The following is a 23132-nucleotide window of genomic DNA, read 5'->3' on the forward strand; positions in this document are numbered from 1 at the left end:
ACAGAATGACGGAAATGACAAATGCCATTTCAAATGTGTTAGATAGAACACAACAATCACTTTTGGGACATATGTATCTGGTTTAAGAGGTTATTGACGTCATAGATCTTCTTTGAAACAGAATTCGAAAACACAATTCTACACAAAACAGAATTCCTCTTCAATGACCTGAACCTCACCAATGCAGTCATTGCCCCAGTAACCTGGACAGCACTGGGGTTCCACCGTGTCTTTGTAGCACTCATACGAACAGCCCGCCACAGACAAATTAGGTGTGATTTCATACCTAGACACAAATAGAGAGATTATTATGTCATTATTGCCTTTGTATTCATTCTACATAAATTTGTTTATCCACAAGGGAAACACCTAATCTTGTCATGAAAGCTGTTTTTTTTTGGTCTGATATCAAAGTATCGGATTTAATTCAGGATAATTTAAAGAGATTTTAAACAAATTGCAGAATATTCTTTGTCTGGATCTCTGATGGCAATATTTTTTTTAATATATTAAAATGATAATAATATTTCACAATATTACCGTTTTTACTGCATTTTTTATTCAAGACTTACATTAAAATTCTTTAAAATCACAAATTAATTACATTTAAAAATTACAATTAAAAAAATTAGGATAATTCAAAGACTTTTTACTCTACGATCCAGCGATCCAATCAATTCCCAAAGGACAAAATCAAGACCCGCCCTACATTTTAGTAGTACATTTTACATTACAAGCTGTTTCACTCAGATATACGTTATAATAGGGAAGAAAAGACTATCGTCACTTCCATTTCATGTCGAATTATAAGTCAAAAACTTTCCATTAGCTCTATAAATGAGATAATGACATTATTTATTTATTATTGTGTCTTTTTCCTCATAGTGACTGTTGGTCCCCACAATGTAGCTGATTTCAGGTTTTACTGTCCCTGTGGACACATTTGGTTCCCAAAACGTCTATCAACCTGATAGACACACAAATAAATAGTTCAGTCATGAGCGCTGATTGGTTCCCCTATCATCGCCATCTAGACATACATCCTAATCAATCCACATAACCATATATTTCGTGCTCCAGCCAGCGATTGCTCTGCTGCACGATTATGAAAACTTCTGTTTACACCTTCTCCCCAGCGCCACTTGTAAAAATCTGCCAAAGGTGCAGCAGCATGACCTTTATGTATGTTATTTTAAATAGGCTGAACATATTCTTGTATTTGCTCAGCAGATAAATAACTCACTCAATGAGTTGTCATGATTGAAACATATATACTGTACCTGCAGTCTTTTGTGCTTTTCCCTGGTGGTTTCTTGGTGTAGCCACTGGGACATTTCACCAAAAGCGTTATCGAGCAGGAATGACAGGTCGATTTAGTCACCACCTGGATGTTCTTATCACAACGATTCTGACCACACACACACACACACACAACACAGTAGTTTTCACAAAAAATAGTTTTCGGTGCTGACTCTTACAGAAAAGCAATTGTTCATTTTCATATGGTATATCATGTTTTTTTTAGGGTTTTTTTTTATCAGTAAAGCTGGAAAACATGCTGGATCTTAACACCTGTCACTGATTTTCCAAGGAGATTTACCTGATTCGTTCATGACTTTACAGCAGGCCAATGACATTCTCAGGATTATTTTACCCAACATTCCACGGGACATGGCAAACGATACATGTCAAATCCGGGAATTTCTAACTGAGGATTTGCTTATATAGTTCATGCATCTTAAAGCAATACATGTACTACATTTTTCAACCGCAACCACAGAAATGTAAACATTCTGTTACTAAATATAGAGAAAGTATCCCTGGAAACGGGTATGAACATTAATATCAAAGCAAACTGCATGTTTATGTTGTTCTGCCAGCTTATAGACTGCCTGGTATCTACTATATGTAAACAGGAAATGGAAGTAGAGCGAGCTGATATTCCCAAACGAGACAGATTTCTACTGATTAACCCTGGAAACCATATGTATAAGTACAAATTGTCCAAAAGGAAGTAGTCCAAAACAAACAAATTATATTTCCTATTCAAAATACTTGATTTTACAAAAATATTTGTTAAAAATGTTACATTACACTATGATTTTTACAAGCAATCACATATTATACGTATGTTGCACGAGTATGTGTGTGAATCTCACCTGTGATGTTGCACCAGCCACCCAGAGTATCTCAGACCCCAACAGTAGGATCAGACCTCCACAGATTGAGTTTAACTTCATGGTAATAATAACAATAACTTCTGTCTCACTCACTCTTTCTTTCTGGCTCTCTGAGGTCCTTCACCAGACTGTGGCCACACATGCTGGCCTTCTGCCTTTTCAACAATCCCTCCCTCTCTCTTTCCTGTACCACAGCAACATGAGAGTCAGAGGGCGACACCTTCCCCTAAAAATTCGGACACATAACTTCACATTATTACACATAAATCCTTCACTCTTTCATTAACATGTAGACCAGAGAAAGACATTAAACAGAGAAAGATTTTATATGATGTTGTGGTGAGATGACAAGTGCACTGCAGATGAAGAATAAAAGAAAAGAAAATAATATTTCAATTTTTTTCAGAACAATTATCTACTCATTCTTAATCTTCATACTCTCCTCATTTCTTACAAAGTATCCGCAGAAATAGCCTATTTCTTTGAGGATTTTTTTTTGTTTGGTATTTTTTTGGTATTCCCCTCTAAATTATTAATGTGTTGGTCTTAATATATACTTACGTTTATTTTGAATGGTTTAATGTTTGTCGTAAATAAGTATTTTTTTTCTTGTTTTAAAAAAGAGAGAGAAAAAAACAATAGGGGAATAAAAATAAAATTAGTTCAAGAAATGCACATTTATGACTTTGAAGTAAATGAATCTAATTTGAAAGATGTCTACATATTTTTACTGGAAAACCAGAAAATGCCAGAAACAAACATGATTTTTGCAGCATGAAATCTTGGTCTCATCAAGAAGAGAGAAACACCATGATTTTGGCATTGGTGCAACACATTTACGATTCTGAATACAAAATGACAACTTTTTGCTGAATAGTTTATGGTTAATTATCCAGTTGAACCCAGTAGAAGGCTCGGAAGAAGCTGGTCGATTCCCAGAAGCATTGAAAAACGTGTGTTTATGAACTGAACAAATAAAGCAGAAGGCAGAAGAATCACAGGATGTCCTCACTCATAAATAAGCCAAGTGGTCAGGTGAAGATACCCTGTCACACACACACACTTCCTGTATGTAATGCTGCATCATGACTTTCCTTTCATAGTTCCAGAACTTTCATAGGAATTACATGTGTGTGCACTGCATATATTTGGATATAGGTTTATGCAGTATATATGTTTTATAATCGTGTGAGTGTGCACAATGCTTTTCAATCTGTTCATGTGCTGCTTGTTGTTTTTCAAGTGCATAAACAAATTAAAACCTTCATGACCACCCACTCAATTGTCTAGAAGCCTACCATCCAAAAGATATTTAAAATGGTTCTCTGGAAACTACCCTAAATGGACTGACTCCCAACCAGCTGTAAAAAATCTAACGGTTTTACCCCATTTAAACTGTAATTGACACCCCAACCACAAGAACAATGTGCTATACAATATGGCATCAATGAACCTATAGGCCAGGCGTACTAATTCGACCAAGTCAGTTTACTGTTCAGAAAGACGCTTACAAACAATAGAGGGACAAAAGCAATTTAGCAATTTGCCAACGAGCCAAGAGAGTGCACAATGCCAGGTTTATTATAAAGCTAAATTTGCGTTTTAAGATCTATGATACTTTACCATGTACAAACGCAGGGACCTTCTGATCTCCATTCTTTTGTTGTTGTTTCCAAATCCCTTGTGTTGATTTTAGTGGCAAAATTTGCTCATTCGAGGAGCGAATGGGGACAATAACTCCGAATATGAAACGCGAACGTTTGAAACAAACTATATTGTATAATAAAGCTATGAATAAAGGTGACTTGAACAGTGTCTTTAAACAGAACGCGTGATGTGTCTGCGGTTGTGTCAAACGCGGCAACTTGAACGAGTTTCTTTAGAAAGAGTAAGTTAGCCACGCACGTTCTGGCCGTGTTAAGGCAACAATTCTGAACGTGTTTCTTTAGTAGGCCTATATAGGCACGAACATAATTTTTACTATGTTAAGGCGGAAACTTTGAACGTGTAATATATTTTTTATAATTGCAACCATGAAAACACCGACCACCAATCATATTCAAGCATTGACTCAACAGCCCCGGGCCCGTGGTATAAATAGGCATAGGCCTATTCTGTAAATTGCTAGGCTATCTCTTTTTTTCACTCGACTTCAGAAGCCAGATGTGCGAACCGCATAGCCTACGAGCACTTGAAGTCCGTTTTCTGAGAATATTTTGGGAAATTAAAATACCCAGGAGGTACCATATATGCAGTTTGTAAATGAGGTTGGAAAAACATAAGCACCGCGTGTGATGAATCGCCTAGCTGCTACTAAACTACTTCCTTTCAAAAAATATAAGCAAAATGTAAAATGCATAAGCAAAATTTTACATGCATTTTAATGTAAAAATGGTCATATATAGAGCAACGTCATTTGTGCTGGCTACTAAATATGTGTAGCTCCTTTCCATGATTTGTAAAATAATAATGCAAAAGAAAAATGCTCGTTATAATTGTTTTACGTGTGTTTTGCACGTTTTCATTAACTTTTTGCCTCATCTATTTAAGACAGTATTCAGGACAAATTCAAAACAAAGTTAAAGGAATTTGATTATAACAAAAAGTTAACCAAGAGTGTGGGTGCTGAAATAATGATCTTCATCTCCCTCTTGTGGTCTTCTCTGGCAAGACTATGTGATCCACCAGATGGAGGCAGATACCATCATGTCACTGATGGATAGATCCATTCTGTTCATATTCCCCCCATATGTATACAAGAAAAGTTAACCCATTTCATATATGATCAGAATGACTGATGAATTGCTTTAAACAATCACTTCATAGCAGTATGGTGAGATATAGTAAGAAAAAAAGAAAACATACAGAATGAATTAAGGCAGAGCGAGAACTAAAGGACGTGTGTAGAATCTTAACATTGACTACAGCAGTTGTTGTGGGAATTTTCGACATTCAAGCAACAGTTATTGGCAGGAAAACGGTGCCGCCAATCCAAAACCCCTCAGGCCTTAACCAACACAACCAGACACAGCCACGAGCCCCTACAGACTTCTGGGAAGGCGTATAGAGCATGGCACCACCCATAGAGCGTGCAGGAATGGGCCAGTGGAAAAAGCGTGACTCTTGGCTTCGGATGTAATGCTATGCTTGGATGGACATAACTGATCATTCACATATGAGACAAAAGATGAACGATGATCAGGAAGAGAGCAATGACCCCGGTCTCCACAGGGCAGCGTGGATCAAACTTACATCCAAAACATATTGTGCGTGTGTGCATGTGGTCGCACCACCCACTGTGTTGCTTTCAGTCTCTACTCAACAGCACAAAAATTTTCAGAAAAAATAATTATATTCATCTTACATTAAAGAAATGTAAAATATTGCATGGACATGCCTCAAAAAACCTCTGGGACTCAGCAAACAGTAAAAAAGGCTGAATAATTATATTAAAGTATACGGATATTCTTCAATTGCTGATTATTACTGAATTTCATCTGCAGAAATATTTGTCTTTGTTTTAACAGTTGTGGAGCTGGTTTTTCCTCACCAAACTACACTTCCAGAACGTTAAGAAACAGTTTCAGCTCATTAGCAATGGCAGAACAAAACCTGAAAAGGCAATATTGAAGAACAGCAGATTTAATTTGACAAATCATGATTTAACCATTAAACGCATACTAAAAAGAATGAGAGGGGTGAAAGAAGGCACCGAAGGTCTGGCAGCCACCTGAGTTGTTGGCTACATCAGAGAGAACAGATGCGTACACGTGGACTCCTTTCGCCTGCATGATGTCTCTCTCCAGAATGGGTTGCCACCAAGTTTCCAGGGCTGAAGGTTCTCAGCGCTGCTCCTGAAAATGTACCTGGAGAGTTGCAGTGATTATTTCAAGATTTCAATGGATTTGATTTGGCCTACAAGATGTTGTCTGTGATTGGTCAACGTGTTGCCCACAAAGCGAAGAATTAGCCGAAATTATGACAAGATTCGTAACTAGAACTTACAAAGAACAACGTGTTTTTTCTTGGAAAGAAGAATATAGAGATTTTCACAGATATCAAGAAATATGTTCTATGGGGAACATACTATGTTAAAACAGTGTGTGAAAAGGCAACATTTCCAAAAGGCATTCATTTATTGGATGGAATTGGGTTGAGAGTCTTTGTGAGAATCACTGTAGAGAATAGTCTTAAGTGATTTTACACAAAAAAAAAAAAAAAGTTTTTAAGAAAGCTTGATGCAACTTCCACTCAGCGGTAAATACAACCACATGAGAATGAACAAGAAGGCATTCAGAGTGAAATCACGAAATGCAACGTGAGTGAGATTTTCCACCGACTTTAATAGATTTGCCAGCATGTGCAAGAACTGACAGGAATTTTTCCTTGTGTCACTGGACAGAAGATCTCTGATATGTTCTGCGTGTGTTGCCGTAAATTGTCACCGTCCCGTTGCTTGGAATGTGGCTACATAAAAGGGCCATTCGCATTAGCATTTAAGAGCCTTTTAAGAGAATGCAACCATGGTATTTGGCACAACTCTGTTACTTCTAGCAAAGCACTACTTTTTCAGAGATGTGTGTGTGTGGGATTACAGCTTAAGAGGAAACGAATGAGACACAAACATCAGTCACAAGAAATAAGAACTAGAAAGACAACAACCATGATTTATAATTTGGAATATTCACTTAAATTGTAAATCGATAAAGCTGCAACTGCAGAACACCCCCGTTCTCTACACTTTCGGGAATTATTCGCATTTATTTATTTAGGATGGAAGGAGCAGACGGAGAAACATCAACAGTCAAAAGCAAAAAGAATGTTCATGGTCTCTAAAAAACTAATTTTATTTAAGTTTTTCAAACTCAAAAACGCGGTGTAATTGTAATCGAATATGTCGATTGTTCATAATTTAATATATACATTTAAATGCAGAAAACAAAGCTAAAATTGCAGAATACATCCTTTGGGAATTATTTATTTAAGGGATTCTCATTTGGAACCTACATATCAAAAATATCCTTGCATATTATCTACATAATTCCCATTATAATTCATCATTAACTGAAGGAGCCTCTATATCCCCCTCCCCCCCCCCCCCCCCCCCCCCCCCCCCCTCCAAAAAAACTCATCTATTTACACTTTTCTCTGCAGTTCAGTATTTCAGTTCCCTTTATGCTCCAGTTATATTCCACAGTCATTATATACAAAATGGCTTGATTCCCATTTGAAGCCCATGGGAAGAGTTCCGCACGTGTACTTAAAGCGGATTATACCATTTCTCCCAGGTTTTCGCTGTGGATTTCTGGTTGCCATGGATATTTTGTCAACATACTTGTTTGATAGGCCCAACGGCGCAGAGAAGGTCCACTTCCTCTCACAAGGTCTCGTCTCAGGAGATCTTTCCAACCCTCCCCAAGTAGTTGCTCTACTTGCAAGTGTGCATGTCGTTCATCGTCTCACAGCGCCGACACCGAACGTAACAGCACCAGACGAACTTACACTCGCAGCGCTCTACGTGTCGTACCACGTGTGTGTTGTAGCCCCGGCCACAGCACAGCAGGTTGCAGCCGTCCGGCCCGACTGAAGTTCTGTTACACCTGCGGCCCCTGGTCCCCGTCACGCCCAACCGTCGGTCCTCCAAGCAGTAATTTGGCGATTTGTTGAGGAATATTAACTCCTCTTTTTCGATAGGCATGTGGCGTTGGTCTTTGTCCTTACGTCGCACCTTACGTTTGGAGCGCTCCACCACCTGAACGCTGGTCTCGTAGCGCTCCTTCAGGTAGGCACCCACACGCTCAAACGGGGCCATTGTGCGCCAACACGTCTTTACCGCACACGAACCCGACACGCCATGACAGCGGCAGTCTGTCAACATTGTTTTGGCCACCGCCTGTAGAGGAATAGGATACGGAGAGCATTATATATGTGATTGACAACAGATAGAAACTGAGATCAGGAGAGCAGCTTGTTTTTCTATGTAAGACATGTGAACTGATTCAATTTCAGCCTTCCAATATTTTCGCAATTTATTTTGAGACTTCCTGGACTTCAAGCAAAAACGCGGAACTAATGTAAAACTCGGGGAGAGTAAACCCTGCTTGACTATAAACCACATTTCCAAGGACTATATCATTTTTAAGGATGGAGAATTTATGTCCTTCCTTTCCTGCATGTTCTGCACCACCATGTAAGTGGAAGGAGTATTTTGTGAGCTGACGACTTTCATAAAATAGGAGCATTCGTTTGGGTGAAGGATTACGGGGGCCCTTCGCTGACTTGAGGGGAATTTTGTCTAGCTTAAACACTCCTTGGTGGTTTCCAACCAGAGCTGTGGTTTAGGGTCTCCAAACACTTACAAGTGTTCTTCAGTCAAGGCTGTGGAATTCGGTGCAAATCATCAGCTTTTTAGATTAATCAAGAACATGTGGGGAGATGTAACTCATTTGAATGACAAATTGCCAGAGCTGAAGCAGCCCATTACTATTTCTGTTCTTATTTGGCTGTTTTGAAATAGTTTCTATTGTCAGTTAGAACAAGTCAAAGATTCATTTGCTGGAGAAAACTGTCATATTTTAAATGGTAAAAAAAAAAATACAGAGTATGCAAGTTTGTCGTCTTGCATAAAACCTTGAGGTGATTGAGGAAACCTTGTGTTGGACCATCAATATTGAATTTTAGTGATGATACAAGGCCGTTTATAAACGAGGCTGTAAGAAGACCTTGAATGCTTTATGAATGTTGCAAGAATGCGGTCTCTAGTGGACATTTTCTCCACTATCACACTTTTCATATTTTCTCCAATTAGAGTGAATTAGCATCTATATCGGGAAACATAGCCCTGAACTAAGAGAGCTCACTAGTTCTGTTGCTGTCTTTTTGAAGCAGGCAAGCAAAGTCACATGCAAATTGATGCTTCAACTTGACATATGTCACTCAAAATGTGAATGGAAAGGCAAGAAATTCTCTCAGTATTTCAATGAAGGGCAACCACCACGATACCGAATTAAAAATCCCATTTACTCCATAGAAAAACATGATTATCATTTGATGATAACTATATAAAGCAATGACATATGCTTCTGTAAAAGCTGCAAGTCAGTGTGATTTCAACTTAAAAATCTCAAAAGAGATCAAAGAAGTCCCGATGGAAACCGAAATTACGGCAAAAGAGCTCAGCAACGACCACACATTCCCATGAAGCATAGTGAATTGATTACATCATTTGCAATACTTTTGGGATTTTAGTTTATGCCTTCATAAAAGACGTTAAGTACAAAGTCTTGTACCTTTGTCTATTTGTTAAATTAATATACTTTTTTGTTACAAATAAAGTTTGGAATGTTATTATTTCTCTCAGGGTTGGTTGGTTTAAGTCCATGACTTCTTAGTAAAGCCTTTATTAAAGTCTTTTTTGAGATCTCTATAAATAAGCGAGCAGTCATTGTTGTGCATCTCATTTTCTTTCAACATTATTGTAACTAGCAATGCGCAATAGAAAGGTTAGTTCTGTCACCCACCTGTCTCCCAGCCTCGCTGTTATGCTGGTTCATAGTGAGCAGGGCGTCCTCACCACGGGCTGATGTGTTCTTTACCGCATTTTCGATGAAGCGGCGGCTGAACAAAGTCCCGAAGGCGATGTCATCGGAGCACCCGCCCCAGTGCCATCCCTCTGTAGGCGAACCGCTGCCCAACAGGCTCGTATCACACGAACACTCTGTCATATTTCCTGCACTGCAAGAGCGAGTGACTGCATGAACCAGCCCGGCAGCCATTACCGAGTAGATAAATGCTGTCTCTTTTGTCCCTTAAAAAAAAAAAAAAAAAAGAGAACGTAAGCAAGATGCCGATCCAGTACTTACAAATGTTGAAACAACCAGAAAATATGGGAATGTAAGATACCCAGCAGGACATTTGTGAAAAGGGTCTCACAGTGCAGCAGTATCAGAGCAGAGGAGTCTGGGAATGTCAATTACATTCATACAGAGAAACACTGATATCCCACTATAAAAATGAGCAAAAATGTTTGGCTGAAGGTTTTTTTTTATTTTGTTTTATGGTGAGAACAGATGATGCTATACAAATTCTGGGTTACACTTTATTTAAGGTGTCCTTGTTAGAATGCAATTATACATTTACGGTTTGGTTTAGGGTTAGCTGCACGTAATTATGCAAAATTTACAGTTAACTACATGTGTAACAAGGACACTAAAATAAAGTGTAAGCAAATTCTGAACAGCCTTTTGAAAAGATGTGATTTTTAAAGTCACTGTTTTGTACATTAAGTAAATATCTCTGATATGCATTGGATGGATTATGTTAAAAGGCACAATGACTATATAATTTTAGATCTATTTTCAATTCAGTTTTTATTAAAAATCACTTCATGTCTATATTATTTATTCATAAAATCATGCATGCAGTTCCTGCTAATTTTTAATAGCTAACATAAATATATATATATTTATAACACATATAATTTCTGAAGAAATTTGGTTTATAATTTGCTTTAACATAGCAAAGTAGACTTTGTCTTAATTACTAGAAAATATCTGCCATAATCTTTTTCTATTTTTTTCAAGAGAGATGACCTTAACATAGAGCAAGAAGTCTAAATAACTGGAATAAAATTACAATAGAATTATAATTAAATTAGAATAGAATAGACAAAACACTGTTGCATTTGTGAAGGTAAATCTAGTGCATATGAGACATAATAGCAAGATGCCTATACAATTATTAGTCTAAACCCCGGTTGTGGCAGCAGGAAATCAGACGTACAGTATACAGCACGAGATTCAGTTTCCCCTTGACTCGAGCTTGGATTTGAACTGCTCTGTGACAGAAACTTGGGGTAAATCTTATATGAATTCACAAAAATCAAGAAACACGTTCTAGCATGTCAGGTCGACTCTTTGTTTTGTAATCATTCTAATCCTGTATGAATTAAATCCAGGGCCAGCTGAAGACCATAGTAAATTTAGTATCGAGGTTAACCTGAAACAGCTGTGGGTTCAGTTATTCCCTGAATAAACTCTCTGATCAACACATGAATCAGCATTTCAAATCAATCATTAAGTGGGCAAACATAGGATTGACAGTCAATTAAAACATTCAGATGCTTTAAACAATTACAAAGTGATGATCTCTCATTATATGACAGAAACTTGTTTTTCTTATGACAATTAAAGATATTGATTATTTTTAGTTGAAGTGTCCATTCACCACATATATGCATTACATATTTAAAAAAAAATCTGCTTTTAGACACAATATTTTTTTATTGACATCTGAAGGTGAATAATATTGAAATAAATAATTTACTAGCAATACAGTGATCGTCAAACTTTTCAAGTTTGACGATATTTCCACCTTTTTCAATGTATCAATAATTATATCGATGTAATGATTTTTGTGAATGTTTGTAATATAAATTTTCATTCCCACTTTTTTTAAATGTTAAAAAAAAAATCCTCTCTGTCCCCCTAAGTTTTAGTAGGACTATTTTATCAATTTCTTTAAGATGTGCTGGTCAAACAAACTATATATTATTTACTTTCATTAATAAAGTTAACTGCATAGGCTAGTTAAAAAAAGTAAATTGACATTCAAATTAAATCTATTTCGATGTGACATTGCATGCATACCACTGGTGAGCTCGTAGCCGAACACGTTCGGGTCCCGTCGGGTCGAGCAGTTCCAGCGTTCGTGTTTGAACTGCGTTTGGCACTCGGTGATGCCCAGGCGCGCGCCCTCTTTAACGCTCGGTAGAAGGTGCGGTTTGCGCGCGCACAGCTCCTTCTGCTTGTGCGACAGGGGCAAATGCGCGCAACCCAACTTCTCGGGCACTCCTACAGATGTGATGCCCAACCACCTGTGATGCGGAGTGTGACACAAAGATCAGAAGCGGTTCTCCTCTCCTGTCGGCCTGGATTGAAATGCCATAACCAGGCCCGAGGAAAAGGAGACAATTTTCAAACATTTTATTGAAACATTATTTGACAGTAAAAACGACACAGCACTTATATACTTACATCCAACTTCCCTGAGAGCACAGAGGGCACACTGAGAGCCATATAATGAATAATTGGTAAATTGCATGTATTCCACAACCGGTATTATCCATGTCCACTTCATTTAACAAGTCCCGAACTGAACGTTAGGACAAAGACGTCTCATACCGGTCCACTACATCTAATATCTAGCGTATGTAATCCACAAACGGTGCTTTTAAATTCACAAGTCTCCTTTCATGTATCCATTAAGTCGCAGGTACGAAAAAAAACATCCAACCTCCAAGAAGTCACCTTCGCCATCACTGCGAACTCAAATAGACACAAACAGTTATATACTGCTGTTGGAAAGCGCGCAACTAAACACTCTCGTGTGCAGCGATCCCACATCGTGATTGGTTGGAAAGGTTCATTAATATTCAGAAGGTACGACCGTTGTCAACACTGATTGGACAAAGCGATGTTGGCTTGGAGATCGGTGAGAGAGCAAAGCGAGAAAGAATCAAGGACACTCGGGTTTTTGTGAGATTGAAAGGACTGTGTTAGGAATAAAACGTACTTTAGTATTTAACTGAACATATTTAACATATATTTAAAAAACAAGGTTGACATAAAAGGCAGAAGAACAGAAACGCTGACGCTTAGACAGGGTAAAACCATTTCAAATAAAAAATGTTGAGATTTAATAACTGCCCACAGTCTTCAAATTATACAATGACTTTCAAAAGCGTCGACTATTAACATAACTTCAATAAATGAATAATTTAAATATATCTTTTATTCAGTGAAACTTATTTATTGCCTATATATATTTTTATTTATTTTGACCGAATTGGAAAGTTAGAGAATAGGCTATATTTCATGTAATTTCGATCTACGTTAAAGCGGAGCTTCCCAAACGGGGGTAGGCTACTTGGAACTTGGAAGGATTTCGATTTTGCTTATAAAACAGAAATAACTTAAACAACTAGCCTAAATGTTATTAATTATACTTTCCAATTAAGAGAACAAAACAAAATGTTTATTAAAACGCAAACGAGCACAGAGTATATTTGTTACTTTGACGTGCTATTTTGTTTTCACCCATAGTTATTGACAGCCTACTTTAATAATGATTTTTCATAATGATATATATGAGTCGAAACCACCATATTTCGGATTCGATTAAGGGGGACTTGCGTCTTACCATGGGGGTACAAAAAAAGTTGGGAAAAAACTGCCTTAGATAATCAATAATAAAAACAAAACATTAGAAAGTAAAAAGTTGATACAAATGTAATTATATAGTCATAAATAGGCATATGATAATGCTATTTTAAATAAATTTTAATAGAAAGGGTTCTTCTTTTTCAACAAAAGTTTTTTTTTAATAGATCAAGAATAGAGCTGAGCATGGTGACTTTTTGTAATCTGGTTGTTTACAATGACAATGAAGCTCTATTTTTTCAGCAAAAGTTTTATGTTTGCATGGACTACACTACACGTCAAATAATTTTCCTGCTAAAATAGCCTATGACCTAAATGGTAGAATCAAATTAAATATATACATACAAAAAAATTGATAAATTCAAGAACCAATTTGTTTTAAATTATGAAAAATACGTTTTTAATTGTTTGTGATGTTAAGTTACATTTCATGTTGATTGTTGGAATCACATATTTCATGTAGGCTACAACCAGACAGATACATTGGCACAGCCATTCAAAACATAATAAATTGCCCCTAAAACTCATGTCAATAAGAGAGTAATCACGCGCTGCGGAATCTTTACGTGTCAACTCATGCAGGTTCATGGGTTCATTTATTTTACTTCAAGTAACTGATGGGAAGATAAGTTGTTTTATGAGACATTTCAAATAAATCCTGCTGATTTTTCTCTCCACAAACCACTTCCTGTTTAACGTAAATTATGGACAACTGAAACATCATGCATTCCAGCAATTAAGAGTAAATCCAGCAACAATATCAAAATTCTTACCATCAAAATTCTTACCATCAAAAAAGTATAAATAAACTCTTTTTTTGTAAATAGCATTTATAACATTTTACACAGATTATTATTAAAGGCACTAGAAAACACTGGTAGAAAAATAAATGTAGAAATATATGTGAGGAACATAAGACAGTAATACTAAAACATAAAATATACTTCATAAGACCTTTGGCATAGAACATACTTCATAAATACTTGATGAACCTGGCATGTCAAGGAAAGGGGGTGTAAAGCTGGACTTCAAAACATTGCCCGAGCTTCCATAAAAGTGAAAATGTGAGGCAGGGTGACATCAAAGGCACTCCATAGCAGCTGCAAAACGTTCCCAAAACCTATTGGGAACATTTCAGCCCATGGTTCAGCAGTAGCAGCATTGTGGGAATGTTGCATGAGCGTTGTAGGAACGTTTTTGAAAGGCTGTTTGAAGGTGCCGCAAGACCGTCTCACAGATTTTTCATCAGCGTCGCACTGCAGTCACTGCCTGCCCTTAAGCCACAGCTGCCAAAGTCATTTTGACAGGGCTTCAGGGGGTCTCATTGAACCCTCCACACCCCTTTTCCATCTGGATCGCTCTACACAGAAACACACATGCGCAAACAGACACCTACCTAACTCGCCCTCCAATTTACCACTTTGATACAGCATATGGTTTAGTAGATTTAGACCAATCGGTGTGCACAGTTTAGCCCTTTCTCAACACATTGAGCACACACACACACACACATATATATATTCACAGCTCATACAGACTCACACACACACCTGAACAACAAGCACAGGTTAGCGTCACCAGCCGCTAAATGTCTTTTTGTCACTGTTGGCGAATGGTCCCATTGACGGCGTGATTCTCACATATCCTGCTGAGGAAGATCTCCGAGTACACCGCGTTCACTGGTCCCTTTACGTGGTAGGACACGTCAGGTGGAGACGATGGATCCTCGTGCTGTTGAAGTCCTGTTTGCTCATTGGCTGGGTTCCCACTTTCTCCACCAAGCTTCAAGATCTTCAAATTTCGTTGGGAAGCAGTGGTTGGAAAGGGAAGCTTATAGACCTGCAAACAAAGTAAAATGATCATCAAAGACATTTCTTGGTCTATGCCAGGGGTTTTCAAACCCGTCCCTGTCCCGGAGCACTGCACATTTTGTACGTCTCCCTTATATACACCCAATTCAGGTCTTGCAGTCTCTACTAATGAAGTGAGGAGTTGAATAAGGTGTGTAAGATGAGGGAGACATACAAAATGTGCAGTGGGGTGCTCCTACACAGGTTTGAAAACCCCTGATCTTTGCCATATTATAGCATTAGTGCCCATCCACTTTTTAGCAGCGTTGTTTGTGGAAGTATTTTTCCCTTTGGGACTTTAAAAAGTTTTCGTTAAAGATTTGTAAGTCATGAACCAAGCCAACCAGCAACGAGGTGAATCACAAAATCACAACAATGCAAAGTTTATTTGAAGCAAAAAAAGTATTTGAAAATTGGACAAAAAGACAAAAGGTACAAGGCTGTGTACTTAATGGTTTTAATAAGGGGGAAAAAAACTACAATCCCATGAAGCATTGCGAACAACAATCAAATTAAAAATGTAGAAATATAAAAGTATTACTTTAAAGTTGTTGAGTATATCTATAGAAAAAATTGCTCGTCACAAAACAATGCGGGTTCAACAAAAGCATAAACCATTGGTTAACCACCTTGAAGCTCACATTAGGTCTTTCTTTAATGGTTCATAAGTTATTATAACCTCTGTGTGTGGCTCCGTTCTCTGACATGGGACACATTTTTTAAATTAGGAATCTAGTTTTTATCCAATTTGAGTTTTATATCCACTTTAAATGGCCAATTCTTATTAGCTCCCTGCTCTACAAAATACTTAACGGTTAAGAACTTGTTTCCTCTAAGCACTAAATAACAAAAAAAGTCAAAAACCAAACAAAGGCTCCTTTAAAACTTAAGCAAAAGACCCTGATGTTACATGTCGTTAAGTTTGTCTGGTCTAAATCTGCTGGCCTGTTGTCAGATGTGGCCGTTCTACAGTGATATCAGTCCCATATGTGAGCAGGTTTGGTGTTTCTACCACCACTTCACACACTTAGTGAGCTAATACATCTGTTCCCAACCTGCTCTTTATTGGCTAATAAAAACCTGCCTAATTGCTAATTACTCATTAACTGATCCGCAAATCACATTTAGGGTGAAGTAAAAAAAGGAATGGCTTTTCTTGTAAAAGATTTATGGGACTGGAAGGCTGGAAAAGGGTTTTTCTAGCAGGATCTACAGGAGTGTGATTGGTAGAACTGTTTCATTCACACACATGTATGTGTGGATCTAAAAAATACAATGTCAATTAGTTGTACCTTCTGTGCAGTAAATTACATCCATAATAATATAACTACAGATACAAATTTACAGAATTAGCACAGAGATCCTGGTTTAACAACATGGTTATTAAAATAAGTTATGTTCTTTTTGCTTTAAAATAAATTAATAGAAGCGTCTATGCGAGGCAGGTCTGTAATCAGCATAACTGGACTTTCATTCATTTTAAATAATTGAATAACACTTTTTACTGTAGTACAGAATTACTATTGAACAGTTTGGGGGCTGTAAGATTGTGTAATGTTTTTAAAAGAAGCCTCTTATGCTCAACAAGGCTGCATTTATTTCATAAAAATACAGTAAAAACAGCAATATTGGAATAAATAAATATTATAATTTAAAATAACATTACTCCAGTCTTCAGTGTCCATTGATTCTTGAAAATATTCTTGATGATTAGGAAGAACAGCACTTCAAAAGAACAGCATTTATTTGAAATACAAATATTTTGTAATATTATAAATGCATCCTTATATAATGAGTTCTCGCTTTATAAAAATATAAATTTTTCCCCCAAACTTTTGAACGGTAGTGTAAATCTCTTTTTTCTTTTACCTCATGAAAATGGCAGGCACATCGTCCCTGCAGGAACTCCTTATAACGACCCATGGTGATGCTGAGAGTGTCAATGACCTCAAATCCAAGATGCTTGGCACTTTCCAGAATATTCTTGTTCACATTATAGAGTTCTTGCACTCCATTCTAGAAACAATGAATGAAGATGATAAAGACTGTCAATTAATGAATGAATACAGACCAGATCCAAGGACCTCTCATGGTCTCCAGTGGTCCTTACCAGTGGAAGGGAGCGAATACCATCCACAGGCAGATGGAAACCCATTCCTAAAGACTTCACCACCACCATGATGTTCTCAAGACCCTCCCTTGGAGATAAATTAGAGATATGATGTTAAGTATTAAAAGCCACACAGTCAGATTGGTAGTAAACCACACAAAGCAAAACCAGCAACTTTAAAAAGGAAGAAAAGTATTTGCCATTGGAAATTTGTTAATTAAAATGTGGTCAACTCAAGCTAATAATGAACAGGCTGGGTTTGTTTGGCATTTGGGTACATGTTTACCTCTGTAAAACCTGTTGAATGGTCCTCAAATGGTTCAGGTTCAGCCACTGCACCCCTCCAGCGACCAGCACTGTCTGAGGTGAGTTCTCCAAGGGTTGTGACCTGTCCCGGTGGAAGTGGTTTTAAAGAAGAGGTTAAAGATCAACCTGAAAACATAACCAACGATCCATGCCATTGATGCCAAGAACTGACCCACAAAAAAAATAAAAAAATGTATTCAAACTGCAAATTGTTCCGTTTGCAAAATCGAAATCCTGCTTATTAATTTCATTTTGCAAAAAACAAAAATTGTCAGATCATTCAAGCAGCTCCCAAAACACATGTCCCTAACAGATGCACACTAAAAACACACTCAAACACAAACACAATCACATCTGTGCTGCATATCCCACCCTTCTGCCCACATCAGTAGCTGTGTGAGATCAACAGCGCGCTGAGCCAGCAGCGGTTAATGTCCCTGCTGAGATACTCTGATCTGACACATAGACTCCCAACCACATACAGCCCACATCCCACCATCAAACACGCTGCCAAAGTCATTCAGTGTGTTAACAAGGCCTTTACCACCGTCCCAAACCCTCACATTCACAGCTTAATGGGTGTAATCCACAGCCACATGGAGACAAACGTCCTCCAGAGTGCTCGTACACACACACACAATACACACACACACCTTTCTAGAAGTTGCTGCAGAGCTCTTTGGAAGGTGGGTCTCTGGGACTTTGGCAGCCAGAATTGTGGGTAGTAGGAGTAGCTGGCGATAGTTCGGCCCTGGTTCAGGTTGTGGTAGATGATGGTGTCGTGGGCCTTGTCCCAGTCCTCCAGCGTGGTGTTCACCCTTTCCATCAGATAGTACATCATCCCTCGATTGGTGGAGTCACCGATAAACAAGACCTGGGTGAAAACATGCACATACGTCAGATGTTGTAAGACATGGACTGACTTCTTAAACCCAGATCTTGTCAAGTCAAAAATACACACAATCCTCCATTTAAAAGGAACAAGTCAGTCTTCATGTGTTTTACTATGCGGCTTCTTTTACCACATTCCTTTCCAAAAGGTTTTCAAAACATAATAGCCGGGTTACCAAATTAATATTTTGCTGGTCATGTGATCTCAACATGGCTGCCTCCAAGAGGGGTCCACCCAGTGTTGGGTAAGTTACTCTAAAAAAAGTTATTAATTTCTAGCTACTAAATACATATTCAACAATGCAATTAGATTACTGTGTTAATTAGTCTCTCTAAAAAGTATTGCATAAAATTACAGTAATTAATTACACCCAACACTAGGCCCACTGAAAACGCTTTTTCTAAGCCACTGATTTTAGTCTCTTTATCTCATGTGAGGATTTATGTTTCCAAACACATTGGTTCAAAATACTACTCACTTCTTTTTTCAGGAAGCTTCTAGTATAAGTACTTCAAGTATATTTGTGTAATGAATACGGCATATTTATAGTATTAGACTGGCATAAATCTTACCAATTCAAAAACAGATTTTTTTATTTGATTTAAATCACTGAAAGAAAGGTCAAAAAAGGAATACTGCAAAAAAAATATTATTTAATGAATGCTAAATAAATAGGCCTACATAATTATGATTATTAAAATGATTAAAAAAGTCCCTTATGAGCACCAGACTGCAGTCAACCCAAATGCAAGGAAGTGAATAAACAATGTCATTATAAGGGTTAAAAATACAATATGCTCTGCTGAGATCACAGTCGCCACGAAACACTTCACAAGAGTCGGATAAGCTTGGATGTTCGTCTGTGTGTGCGTTTTTGGAGTGAGGTTGGCAGGAATGCCAGTCTGAATCACAAGATCTCAGGGAGCGGACATTAGAGACATACTTACAAGATTAAGGATAAAAACTTTCAGTAAGAAGTCAGAAGTTGCACTCATGTTGTTCCAAACCTGTATTATGTATTTTTTCCCCAGTGGAATACAACAACAGTTCATACAGTGTCCAGAGGCTGTAGATAAGATAAATTATATATCATATATATATATATATGGCAATAGCTGTACTACTATTTTTATTAAATGTATTTTGTACAGGAAAATTAATAGCATACAAATTTGAAATTACACTGTGAACTCAAAACGAAGCACAGGGGTGCCTTGAGACTGCAGAAATGGATTTAACATGAAACAAATTCATGAGTATAACTCTAGTCCTTGACAATCTAAAGCTCTTTTATTTGAAACAATCTTTCCTGAAGAGTCACTGTTTTCCTGTTTGATGGGCTCGCAGTCAGAATGTTGTGGCCTGTCTGCATAGCGAGAGCTTGGGCCTATTTGTATGTGTCAGATCTGATTTTGTGAATCTTAAATCGAGAAAAGTGGAAAGAGTTATGCTGTGAAGATGAGTGCTGAGGGAGTGTTTGAAGCGGGAACAGACTGTAGGTTTGGCACACGGCTCTGAAAACCCCTGCTGGGCTTTAGGCAATCATTTAAAAACAACCCAAAACACAGGGAGGTGAGCAGATCACATTAAGCTAAAAAATAAAATAAAAATAAAATGTAGCTGCAAACACAAGAGAGTATGGTTTTCTTTCCCAGAATCATTTTCCCTCTTCTTTCTGAGGAATTTACAGCATACTTTAATAGCAGCAGTGTAATTGAATCATGCGGCTGATGTGAGCTCAGCACCTGCTGTTGGTCTCTGATAAACAGCTGCTTTCTGCCAATGGAACTTCAATGCTATTTGAGCTGCCTGCCTTCCACATTAATTTATTCTTTAGTACTGTATATACACACATATGGCAAAGCTGTCAGCTGCAGAAGAACCAGTGAAATGTATTTTAACATCAACTGCAGGGAAGAGAGCAATTTCAAACAGTTGATTTAAAGAGTACTGGAAACACTTTATAATAATTTCCATTAACGAGTCATTAAAATATTGTCCCGTTTACACCAACAACGGTAACTATAACAATAACTATATTAGCATCCATACCAGCGGACGATACCATTCTGTTTATTCTAAGCGCATGCTTGTCTGCCACTTTAAATGCTTGAGCTCGTTATAGCAGGATGGATTCTGATTGGCTATCAAAGTTCGTATCGTTCATCAGGTAGATAAAATCGTTCTAAAAGTGATTCCAACAATATTGTTTATTTGTGGTGTTATCGTTATAGCTGTGGTGTGAACTCTGCTATTCTTTAATATTGAGAATGATATCTTTATAGTTATCATCCTTGGTGTGAATGGGCCTTTACAAAAGTTTGGGGTCAGTAATATTTATAAAAAAATAAAAATAAAAAGAAATTGTTAAATTATCAACAATGACTGTAAAGACATTTATAATGTTAGAAAAGATTTCTATTTCAAATAAATGCTGTTCATTTAAACTTTTTCATCCTGAAAAAGAATCCTGAAAAAAATGTATCATGGTTTCCACAGAAATATTAGTTTTCAACATTGATAATAATAAGAAATGTTTATTGAGCAGCAAATCAGCATTTTAGAATGATTTCTGAAGGATCATGTGACACTGAAGACTGGAGTAATGATGCTGAAAATTGAGCGTTGCCATCACAGAAATACATTATATTTTCCAGTATATTAAAACAGAAAACAGTTATTTTAAATTGTAGTAATATTTCGCAATATTACTGTATTATGATCAAATAAATGTAGCATTGGTGAGAATAAGAGACTTCCTTTAAACACACACACACACATTGTTTTTGGTTCCTGGTTCCTCACCTTCCGGTCCATCATGCAGGTTTGCAACTGAGGTTGGTCCAGCAAGGGGTGATAACATCTGTCGGGTTGCCAGGCAACCTCTCTCCAATCACAAGTCCTGTTATCTGAGCAGCTCAGGCAAGGGACGACCCAACGACCTGACAGAGATGTAAAATATTCTTTATAGTGCACTATACTAAATTTCTATGACAAGATCTACTCAAATTACAGTGTTCGCATTTGATTCACAGTGGAGAGAATCTCTGTGAAGTTTTAAAGTCTTCTACAGCTGTATATCAAAAGTTGACCATAAAATGCTGAATCAGGTGGGAAACATTGCAGCTAGACATGATTACTTCATTGTGCCGGTTATATAAATCACATATTTTTCTTTTTAATTGCTCTTTTTCGTTTGACCTTTTATCCATAAAATACATTTAGCTCGCATAATTTCATTGTCATTTATTTGGAGATTACGGTTGCATTCTGTATTGTTGTGCATTTGATAAATACACCTTGATTTAATTTCAGAGTGCTAATTAATTTCAGAAAAAGTGATTTGAAAACGGTTCAGATTTTTGAGTTTCAAAAGGAAATGTAATTAGATGGGTTCTCACGCACAAACAAAGTTTATGACTCCATCTCGAACAGTTAGTTAAAGTAGTTCCCCGCTGTCTTTGATGCACTACCCAGCTGAGGACGGTCTTTTTACTTTTATACTACACTGACTGAAAACCTCCTCTGAACTCTAACCTGGTGGCTTTACATCTAAAAGGCCTAGCAGCTGAACATACACTCACTGAAGAGAAACCTGCAGAAGGAAAGCTCACACAAAAAACCTGTATGAAATGATTATTTTCCCCATAAAGTCAGCACTGAGGCCCTAACCTTATAATTGAGCAATGATTCAACTCAAGCCATGAATCAGTACATTATCACACTGTAAAAGCAGACATAAATTACCAAACTCTGAGTTCACTAGCAAAACTTTCCCATCCTCTAGTGGAGCGGCTTATAAACTGCGAATCTCGTGCTAATATAGCCAAACACACGATTAACTACTTTGCAACTGAAATTTGGTTTTAGGGCCAACACTGTCATTCAGAAGAAAAATAGGTGGAAAATTAATCCTCTGTCCACAAAACAGACAATCTGCGACCGGTATGACTTTTTGAGTTACTACCTTACATATAAAAAACAGGACTGTAAATCTTACAGCAAGTTTCTGATTCAAATTTCAGATACTTTACTACCCATGATCAAAACCTGGAAGAAACCTACCAGGTTCATCTCCTGAGAGGCAAGGCCGAGGCGAGACCTGGGCCTCTCCTGAAGATCTCGGCCCTGGAATGGGCTCCAAACCGCAGGGCTGATCTGGTCTGACCACCAGGCCACAGTCCTGCAGAAATACAGTGGAAAAAGAAAGAGAAACAGGTGAGTTTTGAGTCTGGAAAGATATTCTGAGGTGCTGGTTGCACTCCTGTGTCAAAAATGTAAGCACTCAAGACAATAAAATCGCCCTTTGATGGATAAAAATGGAGTTGTTTTAAAGTTTCCATAGCTTTCTCCACCCTAGCTTTCCCCTTCGCTTTCATGTGTCTGCATACACAAGGTTCCTCATGGACAAATTAAAGCAGGCGCGCCGCCTGACGCCTGCCCTGTGGCCTTGCCCCTTGTTATGGGTCAAGGGTCAAACAAACCAAACAGGCTAAATGACAGCAGTGAGCCTGCTCCGCCGACCCCTGAAGTCCCTCACGGGAGCCATCGGGTCTGGCTCCACTTTAGAAGACC

General features: G+C 37.7%; 3 protein-coding genes across 4 annotated transcripts in view; all 3 read right to left on the minus strand.

Moving 5' to 3' along the window:
• LOC130089886 (stabilin-2-like) overlaps nucleotides 1–2326 on the minus strand; it is a 31442-nt gene extending 29116 nt beyond the window's left edge. The window contains exons 1-3 of the mRNA XM_056257452.1: nucleotides 2160–2326; nucleotides 1281–1408; nucleotides 180–286 (exon numbers count right to left, since the gene is read on the minus strand). Of these exons, the coding sequence (XP_056113427.1) occupies nucleotides 180–286; nucleotides 1281–1408; nucleotides 2160–2240 (316 nt within the window). The 5' untranslated portion in view covers nucleotides 2241–2326. The remainder of the gene's footprint in view (nucleotides 1–179; nucleotides 287–1280; nucleotides 1409–2159) is intronic.
• Nucleotides 2327–7302: 4976 nt separating this feature from the next.
• On the minus strand, nucleotides 7303–12925 carry wnt16 (wingless-type MMTV integration site family, member 16). Its single transcript, XM_056257572.1, has 4 exons — nucleotides 12215–12925; nucleotides 11828–12054; nucleotides 9701–9987; nucleotides 7303–8073 (listed from the first exon to the last, which is right to left on the minus strand). Exons 1-4 carry the CDS (start codon nucleotides 12304–12306, stop codon nucleotides 7609–7611), a joined length of 1071 nt encoding a protein of 356 aa, XP_056113547.1. The 5' UTR covers nucleotides 12307–12925; the 3' UTR covers nucleotides 7303–7608.
• A 1254-nt stretch (nucleotides 12926–14179) lies between these two features.
• cped1 (cadherin-like and PC-esterase domain containing 1) overlaps nucleotides 14180–23132 on the minus strand; it is a 54251-nt gene continuing 45298 nt past the window's right edge. For both annotated transcript variants that reach the window (XM_056257573.1, XM_056257574.1), the window contains exons 15-21: nucleotides 22623–22740; nucleotides 21363–21499; nucleotides 18319–18539; nucleotides 17646–17747; nucleotides 17360–17447; nucleotides 17119–17265; nucleotides 14180–15238 (exon numbers count right to left, since the gene is read on the minus strand). In XM_056257573.1, coding sequence (XP_056113548.1) covers nucleotides 14999–15238; nucleotides 17119–17265; nucleotides 17360–17447; nucleotides 17646–17747; nucleotides 18319–18539; nucleotides 21363–21499; nucleotides 22623–22740 — 1053 coding nt within the window. In that variant the 3' untranslated portion in view covers nucleotides 14180–14998. The remainder of the gene's footprint in view (nucleotides 15239–17118; nucleotides 17266–17359; nucleotides 17448–17645; nucleotides 17748–18318; nucleotides 18540–21362; nucleotides 21500–22622; nucleotides 22741–23132) is intronic.

The sequence above is a fragment of the Rhinichthys klamathensis genome, unplaced genomic scaffold (genome assembly GCF_029890125.1).
Source record: "Rhinichthys klamathensis goyatoka isolate OS25496 unplaced genomic scaffold, OSU_Roscu_1.1 h1tg000139l_1, whole genome shotgun sequence".
NCBI lineage: Eukaryota > Metazoa > Chordata > Actinopteri > Cypriniformes > Leuciscidae > Rhinichthys > Rhinichthys klamathensis.